The sequence below is a fragment of the Copadichromis virginalis genome, linkage group LG19 (genome assembly GCF_057382275.1).
Source record: "Copadichromis virginalis isolate Kocher_CV1m ecotype Utaka linkage group LG19, C_Virginalis_male_GT1.1, whole genome shotgun sequence".
Taxonomy (NCBI): domain Eukaryota; kingdom Metazoa; phylum Chordata; class Actinopteri; order Cichliformes; family Cichlidae; genus Copadichromis; species Copadichromis virginalis.
Genome location: NC_140636.1, coordinates 16651753 through 16665602, shown reverse-complemented (window position 1 = coordinate 16665602; position 13850 = coordinate 16651753). Strand labels below are relative to the sequence as shown.

Here is a 13850-nt window from a genome sequence, read left to right as displayed (position 1 = left end):
TTAAAATCTTACTAATCACTTTTAAAGCACTAAATGGCCTTGCTCCAGAGTACATTAAAGATTTATTTACTTCTTATGTGCCTGGGTGTTAAATTGGTGAATGGTTATTCCAGCATCTTGGCTAGTAATCAAAGAGCTCCCGAGCGGCGGGACCACTGAGATCAGAGTAGCCACGTCTTGATTGTTTTGTTTTTTTTAAGTATTCTCGGGAGGGGGGGGATTGATGTGCATATGTTTAATTTGTGTGAAAAACTTTGTAATTTTGAGAAAAGTGCTTTAAGAGTAAGTTTTTTGTAATTATAATTACCAACAAGACAGGAAAGACTGATACAGAGGATGGAAAAGTAACAAAGTCGGGAGGTCAAAGGAGGTGACCAGGAATTATAAAACTGTACACGGAAATAAAAAATGAACAGGCAAACCCAGAGCCACGGACATTAAGTTTAATTTTAGTGAAATAAAGTGTGAGTGTGAACGCCGGTTGCATGTGTCTCTCTGTCACCCTCCAACAGAAGAAAGACGTGCGCATGCTGCGATTCATCCAGGAAGTCAACACCACCACGCGATCCTGTGCATTATGGGACTTGGAGGAAGAGACAGACTACATTGTGCATGTCCAGTCCATCTCCATGTCTGGGACGAGCCCACTGAGCGAACCGCTGCGCTTCCGGACGCCGAAGGAGGCCGAGACTCAGGCCTCTAAGAGTGAAGGTGAAGCGTGACAGCGCCACGCATGCATACGCATCCACACAAATACACTCCTTCACCCAACACGTCCACACTTAAAAGAAAAAAAACCCTGAATCTGTCGGTTTTCCAGACATGACTGCAGCGGGGACTTGGCCTTTTGGCAGCATTGTGACTGATTTTGTCCAAAGACCAATAAAAATCAATAGAAACACAAACCATGAAATGAAATTTCACAAGAAAGTGCTCTTGAAGCTTGCCCCCTCTAACCACAACTCGGGAGTAGAAGAGCTGAGAGGGATGCATACTTCACTGTGTATCGACTTGCCTTCGTGGCCTCACCCAGCACACGCTCTGCACAACTGCACTGTAAACCAAAATGAGGAAAGGCATTTATCAGACGCAGGGAGGAAGCAGTGGGAGCTGTGAGGGGTGGGGAATCGATGCGCTTTTGGCTGAGGCGCTTCTCCAACTATTCTTCCTCTCATTTACACTCATGTCTCATGTGAGCTGCAGCTTCACTCCGATACTTCGCAAAGTGTTGAGCCAGAAAGAGTCTGAACTTCTGTTCTGGTGTTGAGCGGGCTGGCAGAGGCATGTAGAACACAAAAACAATCATTGCAGAGCGGTGAGGCGATGCTCTCGCCACCGCCGAGGCCTAATTAGCACGGGATGTGTTGTCTGTGTGTTATTTGTGTAGCTGAGAAGAATTTACAGAAATCAATAACAGCACAGATAAATGTGTGCGCTTTCATAGCAGCCTGTTCTCTTTCTGTCCGTGCACGTGCTCGTTTCTTTGAGGTTTCAGGACGCAGTAGCGGTTTTTGATACGGGCGACCGCCCGTGTCGCCCGGGGCGGCATCGTGGTGAGGGCGGCATCACGGACATCGGCAAAAAAAATTAATTGCTCGTACTCATGCTGCCCCGACATCAGCCAGCGCATATTGGGAATGGCACAGGCACTGATCGGTTTTCTATCGCCCATTTGCTGGGAGTAAGGGCGCCCTCCGTTTGTGAGGTGCGCCTGCTGGAGAGGGCGGGGCGGCGGGGGATTCTCTGACCGGCTGGAGCAGCGTCTAATAACCAACTCGCAAAATAAAACAAAATAAAAACAAAACAACAAACACGAAAACACCAGACATCATGATACAGACTTATAATTTGCACCAATGTTTTTTCGAAATTCTGTACGCGAAAAGTGAGCGCGAGAGCCCTCAGTGCGCCTGCTCGCTGCTGAAGTCAAAGTAAACTTTATTACAGTCCAGTATATAGAGAGACAAGACGATGATGCTCCAGTTACAACAGTGCAAGTAAACAAACAATAAATATAAGAAGAGTAAGAAAATAAATATACACTTTAGGACTAGGGGTAAAGGGATCAATAACAATTTAAAATTTATATTTTATATTTTGATGATTTAATGTCTCACACACAACCCGTGGAAAGGGGTTCATAATGATGTAAATCCAAGCCCATTATGTATTCATGATTTGAATCCTGGGTTGTGTGAAATCCCAGAAATACACGCCAGAGGAAGTGTTTGCCCGGGGCGCCAAACAGGCTAGGACCGCCACTGTCAGGACGTATCTTCTCTCCTGCTGTTTTCAAAACCCTCAAAGGCAGAACAATGACTTCCAAATAAACACAAGTGCTTCGTATCCACAAGTGCACACTCTGAGTTTCACCAGGGGCAGAAAAATGTATTAAATTATAACTAAAAATAAAGCTCGTCAAATTCTGTCAGTCCATAGCTTTTGTTGACACAGCTGCTTTTAATCCATAAACCACAAAAGCTATTAAAGAACTTGAATCACCAGTATCAATCCAGTATATATAATTTAGGTCATTTTGATTTGTTTATACAAGCTTAATGATCTAAATTATTTAGAATAGGGAAGAAACTTGATTTGGGCGACCCTTAACGTAACGTGGTGGTTGGTGTCCGACAGGCGGGTCTGAGTGTTTCAGAAACTGCTGCTGTGCTGGGATTTTCCCAGACAACCATCTCTAGGGTTTACAGAGAAACATCCCAAGGTAAAATATCTAGAGAACAGCAGTTCTGTGGACAACAGAAAACTGGGAATGTTGCCTGGTTTGATATGTCATTTCCGGATCAAAGGTTAGCATAAACAACATGAAAGCATGGATTCATCTTGCCTTGTAGCAACAGTTTAGGCTTCTGGCACACTTTGGCCCTCTGAGTACCAACCGAGCATTGTCTAAAACACCACACCCTATCAGAGTGTTGTTGCTGACCATGTTAATTCCAATCACAGTGTATCCAGCCAGCAAACTGGTAAGTTACATATGGCCTCCACAGTCACCAGATCTCAGTCCAACAGCAGACCTTTGTGATGTGCTAGAATGTGAGATTTGCATCATGGTGCAGCTGACAAATCTCCAACAAGTATTTGAGGCTGTCTGTGAGGAACGTTTTCCCCACCTTTTGAATCTGTGCCATGAAGAATTAAGGCAGTTCCAAAGGCAACAGGAGGTCAGTCCAACCTCCTGATCTGGATGAATCAGTGACATCTAACTTGAAAACGGGTGATAACAAGTGGACTTGCTTTACAATTGTTTTCCTACATGCAGCTGAAAAGCTTGCAAAAAGCATTTTAATTTTAAATGAGGACAAAAAGTGACCCAACTTAACCTCAGGATAGAGAAAGAGCTCCTGTCTTTAAGCCGAGTTAACTTTCTCCTGGTATTTCCTTCACATTAACTTTTGTTGTTGCTCAGACTAATCAGGCGTGATGTAATTAGTAAGCTTTGGAAATAGGTGGATGTGGTTAGATTTTTACACAGAACACAGATAGATGAATCTTTGTATTCGCCGTACAGACAAGAGAATATTAGTAGTGTTCTCGTGTGACTTTCAGTAAGAGAGCAAATTATTTCCCAAAAGGTCAAGAAGCACGGGTCATGTCTGTGTTTCAGAGGGCGACCCCCCGCTTTCTTAAATGAGTCGGGTGCAGGAAGTCTGCCTCATCCAAAAATCTGCAGGTTTTGCACAAACACACACACAGAGCCCCTAATTTGCTGAAAAATGTTGCTTCACACATTTGAAACTATCACAAAGCACATATCCACAGAGAGCACGTCTGTGATTCATCATCCTTCACTTCTACTCAACAACAGCTTCACGGTTTAGCGCGACGACACACATCCGTCTCTGTCTCATTTGCGCTGCTTGCTCAAGGATGTCTGTTTAATTAGCGTAGCTGTGTTGAAACAATAAAAGCTTTGATGGCAGATGAGGAGGTGTTCTTCAGTCAACATTTTGTAATTTATTAGAAAATCGCGTGGATAGGATTTGGGATCTAGTATCTAGTATGAAGGGTAATTTTAGTTTAGAGAGATCTTAAATCCACCCAGATATGTTTGGCTTTTATGATTAAACACTTTGTCTTTCTCTAACAAGACAAATGGTCGTCATTTACCACTACATCATTTTTCGCTCATAATCCTGCCAATTTCCCTTCAGAAAAAATGGCTAAGCTGTGAGTCCAGACAGTGGGACGAGAGCTGTTCGCTTATTGAGAATGACTGACGGACAAAATGTGCCATGGAGAGAGAGGAGTTTGTCTTTCACTGCAGATAAGTGCACAGGGTACAGAGTGTGGAGGGAGAGCGTCTCAGTGCTTCTCTTAGTCCTTTGTCTCTGTATGACAGGCGAATGTCCCGAGAAGCAGAGAGAGGCTTTCACCATCCTCGCTCAGCTGCTCAGCCCTTCTGTTCTGCAGTATCACGTTGATCTCAGTGGAAAGAGCAAAGGATGAGCCTGAAATGCTGGATTATTCCGCATTTCTTCTCGTTTCCTCTTTCACAATGGGTTTAAGCTTCGGGAGATCAAAGGAAGTAAGAGAGAGATGAAGGGAGAGGGGGGGAACTGAACAACCTGTGCACAAAACAGCAGGAAGAGAGGAGGGGAAACAGAGAGTGGCTGACAGAAGCAGCCACGGCAATACAGGAGAGAGAAATCCTGAAAATTAAATTCTGCTGTCAGAAACACACTGTGTGTGTGTGCGTGTGTGTAGGCTTTTTTACATATCTTTGTGAGGACCAAAAATTAAAATGTTACTATACTTGTGGGGACCAGCAGTCACTTGTGAGGACAAAAGAGCCTGTCCCCACGAGTTTGAAGGCATTTTTGAGGGTTAGGGTATGGGCCTAGGGTAAGCATTATGTCAATTAGATGTCCTCACTAAGACATCAAAATGAGAATGTGTGTGTGGGGGGCACAGATGTACCTGTGTAACCTCTCAAGGAAATTTACAGACTCGCAAACATGGAGAATAAAAAGTTCTGGTGAAAAGGTTCATCGTCTCCTCAGATCTAATAAAGGTAGAAACTTCTCTCTCGAAGCCTAGGATTTAAAAAAAAAAAAATTCTCTTTTGTCATGAAGAATTTTGATCTGTACGTGAAAACTGGGCTGCAGTAAAATACTGGAAGATATTTCCCTTAACAGCAACCGTCAGCTCAGCTGGAAGCCTGGAAAAACACTCCTGGGGTGTATTTGAGTCACATAAAACAGAAGAAGGATCCTGTGGCTTTGGTGCTTTATAGAAATAAGTTGATTTTGATTTGGCAAAAATCAATCAGTTGCTTTCCTCCCAATAATGAAATAAGAAAAATCAATAGCAAGCGAAATTATATGCGTTAAGGAAGAAAGCTGGGATGTTTTTAGCCGACCTTAGCTTAAAACTTGAAACAGAAAGAATGATAACATATACCCAGCATGTATACATAAATATATGAGGTTGCACATGTGGTGGAATGAGACTGTGTATAAAAGTCTGGCTTGTTCTTTTATGAGGATCCATCTTGAGTGAAACATTTTCTTTATCTCCATCTCGTGTTTGGATACTGCGCAGCGGGAACCTGACAGAGAAACTGAGAGTATCGTGTAATCAGCACAACCCTGGACCTGGAAACCAGAAAGGGGGGGAAATGATTTTTTTCTTTTAAGCCAAAGCTGAGAAATCTGACTCGTTCTTCATCAAAATGACATCAATCAGAGACAAAATGAGACAAGCAATTCTTTTAATTAAATTAATTTTTAAAAGGGCGGCACGGTGGTTAGCACTGTTGCCGCACAGCAAGAAGGTCCTGAGTTCAATTCCTCCATCAGGCAGCTTGTGGGGATAGGTTAATTGATTAATCTAAATTGTCACTAGGTGTGAATGTGCGAGTGAATGTCAGCGTGAATGGTTGTCTGTCCCTGTGTGTTAGCCCTGCGACAGACTGGCGACCTGTCCAGGGTGTACCCCGCCTCTCGCCCTATGACAGCTGGGATAGGCTCCAGCGCCCCCCGCGACCCTGAAAAGGATAAGCGGAAGCGAATGGATGGATGGATGGATAATTTTTAAAAGACCACTTTTCCCATTTTCTGTTTTGTTTGTTTTCCCTGTTTGGAAGTGAAGAGTGAAGAAAGGCAAACAGGTGAGCAGGAGGTGAAAGTAAATATAAAAAAGCTGCTCATGAACACAGCCTTTAAGGAACAACTTATCTTTCATCAGCAGGTGTGAACAATGTTCCCTCTAAGCTGCAGGCGTGCGCAATTGCGCACTGCTGGCACGGTCTCTGCGCACAGAAAATCTGCATTGCACACAAAAAAAATCTAACCTGAATTGAAATGAAAGTAAATAGGTAAACTATTCTGTTTTGCAGTGTTAGTCAGTAAGTGACTGGCTGCTCCCATATGGGATTAGAACGATGCCACCTTATCCCATAGTCCAGCCAATGATGCGATTCACATTCGTATATACGCAGCTAATCAACGTGGTTGACAGGCTATGACAGCGTCCTTATGTGCCGACACCGGTGTTTTAGCTAGCAAAACGGCGTGGCTGCTGTGGAGTGAAGCCACGTTAATGACAATGTGTACAACCATTGGAGATGTGAGCAGGACAGACGGAACAATTGAGGGAAAAACTGTGGACTTTATACCAGTTTTTAAATTGTGTTGAGAGGACACGTAAAACCAGAGTTATGATAAAAATATATGCAATTTTTTTCCTGAATACTATCATTGTTTATATTTACTGTGAGAAGAAAAAACAGCGTTTTATAAGCAAAATGCTCAAAAGCCTGTGAGCAAAGACAAAAAAAAAAAAAAACCCACGCTTCCCTATTGGTCGAAAAATGATATGGCAACACGGCATTTAGTTGTTTAGGAAGGGGGGGAAGTTTTAGGAGTGATGGCGGTGTTTTGAGATGTGAGAGATTTGAGACGTTTAGCACAAATCTTGTGTAGTTAGTGTGTAGTGTAGTTTTGTTGTGTGTGTCAGAACAATGAGGCGACTGCTGAATGTTACAGGTGTTACAGCGGTGATACATCTCCTGTTGTCAGGCCTGCGGGTATCAGGCTGTTGTTCTCCTTTATCTCATAGTGGACAGAAATTATTTTTTGGAGTGGCACAAATCATTTGTGTGGCATCAGATTTGATGCAAAACAGCTGATTGTTCTGTGAATAGTTTGAAATGTTTGTTTAAAAAAACGCCTTGGCTGCATTTGTAGGTAAACAGCTGCAAAAAACTTTGTTGTTTGCAAAACTCAATTACTTTTTTGAAGAAGTAACTATATAATCAATCAATCAACCACCAGAAAGAGGAAACCAGCGGCTGAACAACAGCAGCACGTTTAAGCTTGATAAGCTGTTGTTAGAATTTATTTAATATTACTTTCTACACCAGGATCTTTTTCTACGTAGCTGACGCTGGTAACTGTGCAGGGGCGGATCTAGCAAAGTTTAGCCAGGGGGGCCGATAGGGCATTAACAGGGAAAAGGGGGCACAAAGACATACTTTTCTTTCTTATTCTCATTTAAAATGTCTAGCTTTTAATAAATAATTATCTGACACCCAAAGTTTTAATTTGATGTAAAATGAATAGAAGTCAATTATTGTATATAGTAACTATTAAGTCTAATATATACACCCTAGTAAGCTATAGTAGTTTTTCCTTTGGGAAGGTACCATCTGTGCAGTCTGCAATTTTGTTGAAGAAAGATGTTGAATCTATTTAATATTTCTTGAAAAATAATTGATTTCTGTGCATTTTTTTTCACACTGCATCAAATTAAGGTTGATTACGTCGATTAAACATCATGAGGTGGAGCGTGAGGGGTGGTTCCCTATTTTTTATTTATTTATTTTTGTTGTTGCTGGGAGTTGGAACCCTATTAGTTAGGTTGCTTAATATTTATGCTAAGTACTCTTTAAAATACCAGAATAGGGAGGATGGTGTAGGTTTAAGTTTATTAGATTGATCAGTATTGCTGAACTATGAAATATTTTTTTTGTATACAGGTATAACAGAATAGCTTTAGTGTAGTTGTTGTTTTAAACTTGAGTATGAACTTATACAAAATGCAGCAAGATATTTAAAAAACAGTTTTGTTGATTAAAAAACACTATATCGGATTCATATCGGTATCGGCAGATATCCAAATTTATGATATCCGTATCGGTATCGGACATAAAAAAGTGGTATCGTGCCATCTCTAATCAATTGCCCAACATTGGTCATTATATACTGTATTTTGCAGACAGAGAGTTACAGACTCTCTCCCAGACCACAGACTCATAATACAAGTCAGAGCTTTATTAAAAAAAGAAAAGAAAGTTGTGTTTTCAAAATTGGAGTTCAAGTTATTTTTACTTCCAATAGTGTTAAAATACTACACAGATCATGAACAAGATTTTTTTTTAATTTTCATTGTAAGTGGGCTAAAGCAGTTAATTAAAAGTAGTCGAACATAAATGTAAATGCTGTAATTTGATTATTTTAATAAACCATGTGACTTGGATGGATTCGATGCTGGCGTGACCATACTGCACACGTCTGCTGTTGCTCACAGTGGTCCAAGGGACGCTCAGGGAGTTTGCTCAGACACGTGAGAAATTAGAGGGAAGATTGAGTGTGAGATGTTATTTAGTTACATAATGTGAATTGATAATCAAAGGCTGCATGTTTCCTAAGTTGTGCCAAAAAAGAGCAGCAGCAGTCCGGACATATCAACAAATAATTAATCATTGTTTGACAAAATAAGACTGGATGGTGGAGGAAGTAATTACATCCTTTAGGCTAACCACATTTTATTATTTATTAAAGCCACATGTTAAATGGTAAATGGCCTGCATTTGTATAGCGCTTTTCTAGTCCCTAAGGACCCCAAAGCGCTTCACACTACATTCAGTCATTCACCCATTCACACACACACTGGCGATGGCAAGCTACATTATAGCCACAGCTGCCCTGGGGCGCACTGACAGAGGCGAGGCTGCCGGACACTGGCGCCACCGGGCCCCCTGACCACCACCAGTAGGCAAACACGGGGTTAGTATCTTGCCCAAGGATATTTGGCATGCAGCCAGGAGGTAGCCTGGGATCGAACCACCGACCTTCTGATTAGTGGCTGACCTGCTCTGCCACCTAAGCTACAGCCACCCTTAAAAATGTAGCTTAAGCTGCAGTCACACAAGGCAAAAGAGTTGTTGGAGACGCTGGCACAAACAAAATTATAGCAAGCATGTTTAATGAATCTGCAGTCTTTGGTTGCTTTGAAGACGGGAGCCAGGTTTGCAACCACTGGGACTTAACTTTGGTGTGTGGGATGGACCGAGCAGCGAAGGAAACTCAGGCACAGGTTCAAGTCCAAAAAAAAGTTTTTTTTTATTTAATCCCAAAACATAGTTGGTTAAATCATACAAAAATAAATAAATAAATCAAACTCTTGGCCCATAAAAGAGGTCAAAATAACAGAACTCTACTCAAAGTTAACAACAAACAATACTGATAACTCAAACTTACTTACCTAAGGAGGCAAAGGGGAAACTTAAATATTTGTGAGCTGATCAGCCCACAAAAACACAAAACAGGGGTAAAACACACAAAACCTAACTGAGACTAACATAACGAACTCCAATTCCCCCCCATGATCTCAAGTTATGGAATGAGCCAATTTGCAGTTTTCCATCTAGGCTTGCTCCGCCCCTTTTCCACCTCTTGGCTCCTCAATGAAGAGACTGGAGCAGCTGCAACTAAGGTAACTCAGAAAACAAAGAGATTCAATCATAAATAACAGTGTAAACTAAAATGTGCACAATTATTTTAGAACAGTGTTATGCAAATTAATTCTAAACCAGAACCAGTTATTTATTATCCTTTAAATTAAATCTTATATCTAAAGAAAGAAAATGTGAATGCAGTGTCCTTGTTGTTGTTGGTAATATTAGGTGGATATTACCACAGTGTGGCTGTAACTGCAGCCATCACAGTGTGTTACAATGGCAATAAAACAAGTCATTCTGCTATTAGTCTTTAAATAGGGTCGAGTTGGCACTTACATGTAATCTGCTTGTGCTAACATAACAATCAAGTATAAGTCAGGGAAATTTGCAAACATGTTTTGATCAGCATAAACACAAACTCACATAAACTTTTTAGCTTCAGAGTCCAGCCAGAACCTCGAAAATGTGGAACAGAAATTAAGGAATTGCTCCACAAATAATGATGCAGTTGTTGCATGATGGCAATTTAACTGCAAAATTACACAGCGTCTTGGCAACTTTGCTTTGATATGGGAACATAACAACAATGCAATCAACTGGTAAGAAGCTGAGTCGAGTCCCAAGTGTAATCTTATGACAATCTCTCTGCATTTCTAAATTTGCCAACAATTATTTGGAAAACTTTGATAATCTTTCCGAGACTGCACTCAGTCTGAGTCAGACTGCAACTGTTTGGAGGCAAGTTGCCTCCCACGAGAACGAAAACTGGCAACTATCTTGCAATTAAAAATAATTAGCCCAAACAACTTCTATAATCAGTTGCTGGACAAATTCAGTACTATTGCCAGGTAACCACTGATTTTTTTTTACCACGGAGCTCGCTGTCCTATAGCGTGGTCGTCCTGCTTTCTGCCTATGTCAACAAGCCTCAGTAGACATAAAGCACCCATCCTTGGTTCTTCTACTCGTTAGTCCCTCTCACCTGACAGAGATGTGAGTGGAGAACAGTCGATGCAACAGGCACTGATCAGAATGAGACGTGCTGGCCTCAGAGCTGTTACTTTAGTGATGTGAATAAAATGTTTGACGTGTCTGCATCATAAATAGTTTTGTTACAGCTGGATTTTATGAGCTCAGGTGGAAGAGTGTTTATACTTCATGCCGCTTTTAATTAAATTCACGGCATGCCAAGATGTGACAGGATATAATGTTTTTAATCACACAGAGACAGTGAAAAGGAGAAAGTCTGATCATCTTAAATAACTAAGAAAGAAAAAGTTTTCATTTTTTTAAAACCATGATTGATCTGTCCCAGCTGTGCACTGCACCTCTTTTATGCACTGAAGGTAAAAACACTTCTGAAAAGGATGCACCTGTGTGTCCTCAATTACATCTCCTCCTACAGACTCCCCTCTCATCTGTCCTCCAGATGCATTTAAAAAACCGAGAGATCCTTCATCACAGCGTAATGAGACCGATTTCTGGGTTAGAGACATGAGGATGGACATTTAGACCTCAATAAAATAAAAAATAAATCAGTCTCCTTTTAAATGAATGCTATTCATTAGTTTCCAAAATGCTCTTTCCACGGGAGACGACTTTTAAAAGGCCAACAAGGCTAAAATATTAAAACTAAGTGGAACTTATTGATGGCTGTAACAGATAAAACCCGCCTGGTGTCTGGATCTTGGTCAGAAAGCATCAGAGGTGTTTTAGAGCAATGCAGTGAGCCCCAGTGATGCTTGATGCTAAAAGCTACTGGAGCGTGGGGTTCCTGCCACACCGGGCCCTCCAAATGTCACACACTGCATCTAATAAGAGTGCTCTCCACGCTGCAGTGAACTTTATATCAAGCCTGTGACTTCCCCAGCACTCAGCATTGAGGAAGAGTTGTTTGTGCTGTTGTTTTGCTCAGTGGATGTCTGCAGGCACCCACAGGCAGACTTTTCTGTTGATGGTCATGACTTCAAAGATGGAATTTCATTAAGGCTGGTGTAATTAAAGAAGACCTATTGTGTTCATTTCCAGCTCCATATTTTTATTCTTGGATTAGAGTAGCCTTTAATGTTTCACAGTCCAGTGGGACTATGTTGAGCCTCTTAGTTTATCCTCTGTAAAACAGGCCATTTTAGTTCCTTTTCCCATCTCTTTTAGCCAACTTTCTAAAGCCAAGATCAGAGGAAAACTGTCTGAAACAGTGTTTGGTGAGAGCAGGGTCAAGTCTGACCTCAATTGTACATATTCATTATATGTAGCTGCAACTGCAGCAGCTATCCGGAAGCAGCTGGATAGCGTAGCGGTAAGACTACACACCTTTGGCGCAGGAGTCACAAGTTTGATTCCTGCTTGGGTGAGTCTGTATCCAGTGAGGGTTACATTCCATTCCTGTGCAATCTTCCACAACACACATGCTACGGCAAGGGGGAGCCAGGACGCCAGGTCAGGGGGAGGCTGTGCTGACTCCCAAGCTAGGAGAGAGACCAGCTGTATATTTTTATAATACTTACTTTATATGTGTATAAGTAAGTATAAGTATTCATTTGTATCTTTATTCATCATGAATACTAATAAGATACTAGTCTTAGATATAAAGATACTAGTAGATATTAGTAGATACTAGTACTCTTAGATATTATATCTAAGAGTACTAGTATCTTTATTTAGATACTAAATAGAATAATTTTAGTGTACAGTGGGGCAAAAAAGTATTTAGTCAGCCACCGATTGTGCAAGTTCCCCCACCTAAAATGATGACAGAGGTCAGTAATTTGCACCAGAGGTACACTTCAACTGTGAGAGACAGAATGTGAAAAAAAAATCCATGAATCCACATGGTAGGATTTGTAAAGAATTTATTCGTAAATCAGGCTGGAAAATAAGTATTTGGTCAATAACAAAAATACAACTCAATACTTTGTAACATAACCTTTGTTGGCAATAACAGAGGTCAAACGTTTACTATAGGTCTTTACCAGGTTTGCACACACAGTAGCTGGTATTTTGGCCCATTCCTCCATGCAGATCTTCTCGAGAGCAGTGATGTTTTGGGGCTGTCGCCGAGCAACACGGACTTTCAACTCCCGCCACAGATTTTCTATGGGGTTGAGGTCTGGAGACTGGCTAGGCCACTCCAGGACTTTCAAATGCTTCTTACGGAGCCACTCCTTTGTTGCCCGGGCGGTGTGTTTTGGATCATTGTCATGTTGGAAGACCCAGCCTCATTTCATCTTCAAAGTTCTCACTGATGGAAGGAGGTTTTGGCTCAAAATCTCACGATACATGGCCCCATTCATTCTGTCCTTAACACGGATCAGTCGTCCTGTCCCCTTGGCAGAAAAACAGCCCCATAGCATGATGTTTCCACCCCCATGCTTCACAGTAGGTATGGTGTTCTTGGGATGCAACTCAGTATTCTTCTTCCTCCAAACACGACGAGTTGAGTTTATACCAAAAAGTTCTACTTTGGTTTCATCTGACCACATGACATTCTCCCAATCCTCTGCTGTATCATCCATGTGCTCTCTGGCAAACTTCAGACGGGCCTGGACATGCACTGGCTTCAGCAGCGGAACACGTCTGGCACTGCGGGATTTGATTCCCTGCCGTTGTAGTGTGTTACTGACGGTGACCTTTGTTACTTTGGTCCCAGCTCTCTGCAGGTCATTCACCAGGTCCCCCCGTGTGGTTCTGGGATCTTTGCTCACCGTTCTCATGATCCTTTTGACCCCACAGGATGAGATCTTGCGTGGAGCCCCAGATCGAGGGAGATTATCAGTGGTCTTGTATGTCTTCCATTTTCTGATTGCTCCCACAGTTGATTTTTTTCACACCAAGCTGCTTGCCTATTGTAGATTCACTCTTCCCAGTCTGGTGCAGGTCTACAATACTTTTCCTGGTGTCCTTCGAAAGCTCTTTGGTCTTGGCCATGGCGGAGTTTGGAGTCTGACTGTTTGAGGCTGTGGACAGGTGTCTTTTATACAGATGATGAGTTCAAACAGGTGCCATTCATACAGGTAACGAGTGGGGGACAGAAAAGCTTCTTACAGAAGACATTACAGGTCTGTGAGAGCCAGAGATTTTCCTTGTTTGAGGTGACCAAATACTTATTTTCCACCCTAATTTACGAATAAATTCTTTACAAATCCT

At 41.8% G+C, this 13850-nt stretch overlaps 1 protein-coding gene across 2 annotated transcripts in view; it reads left to right on the top strand.

Annotated features, from left to right (window-relative positions):
• Positions 1-13850, top strand: part of fndc5a (fibronectin type III domain containing 5a) — a 48045-nt gene that overhangs the window by 26614 nt on the left and 7581 nt on the right. For both annotated transcript variants that reach the window (XR_014916719.1, XM_085441436.1), the window contains exon 3: positions 513-711. Coding sequence is in view for 1 of the 2 variants with exons in the window: in XM_085441436.1 (XP_085297562.1) it covers positions 513-711 (199 nt within the window). In the remaining variant the exon portion in view is untranslated. The remainder of the gene's footprint in view (positions 1-512; positions 712-13850) is intronic.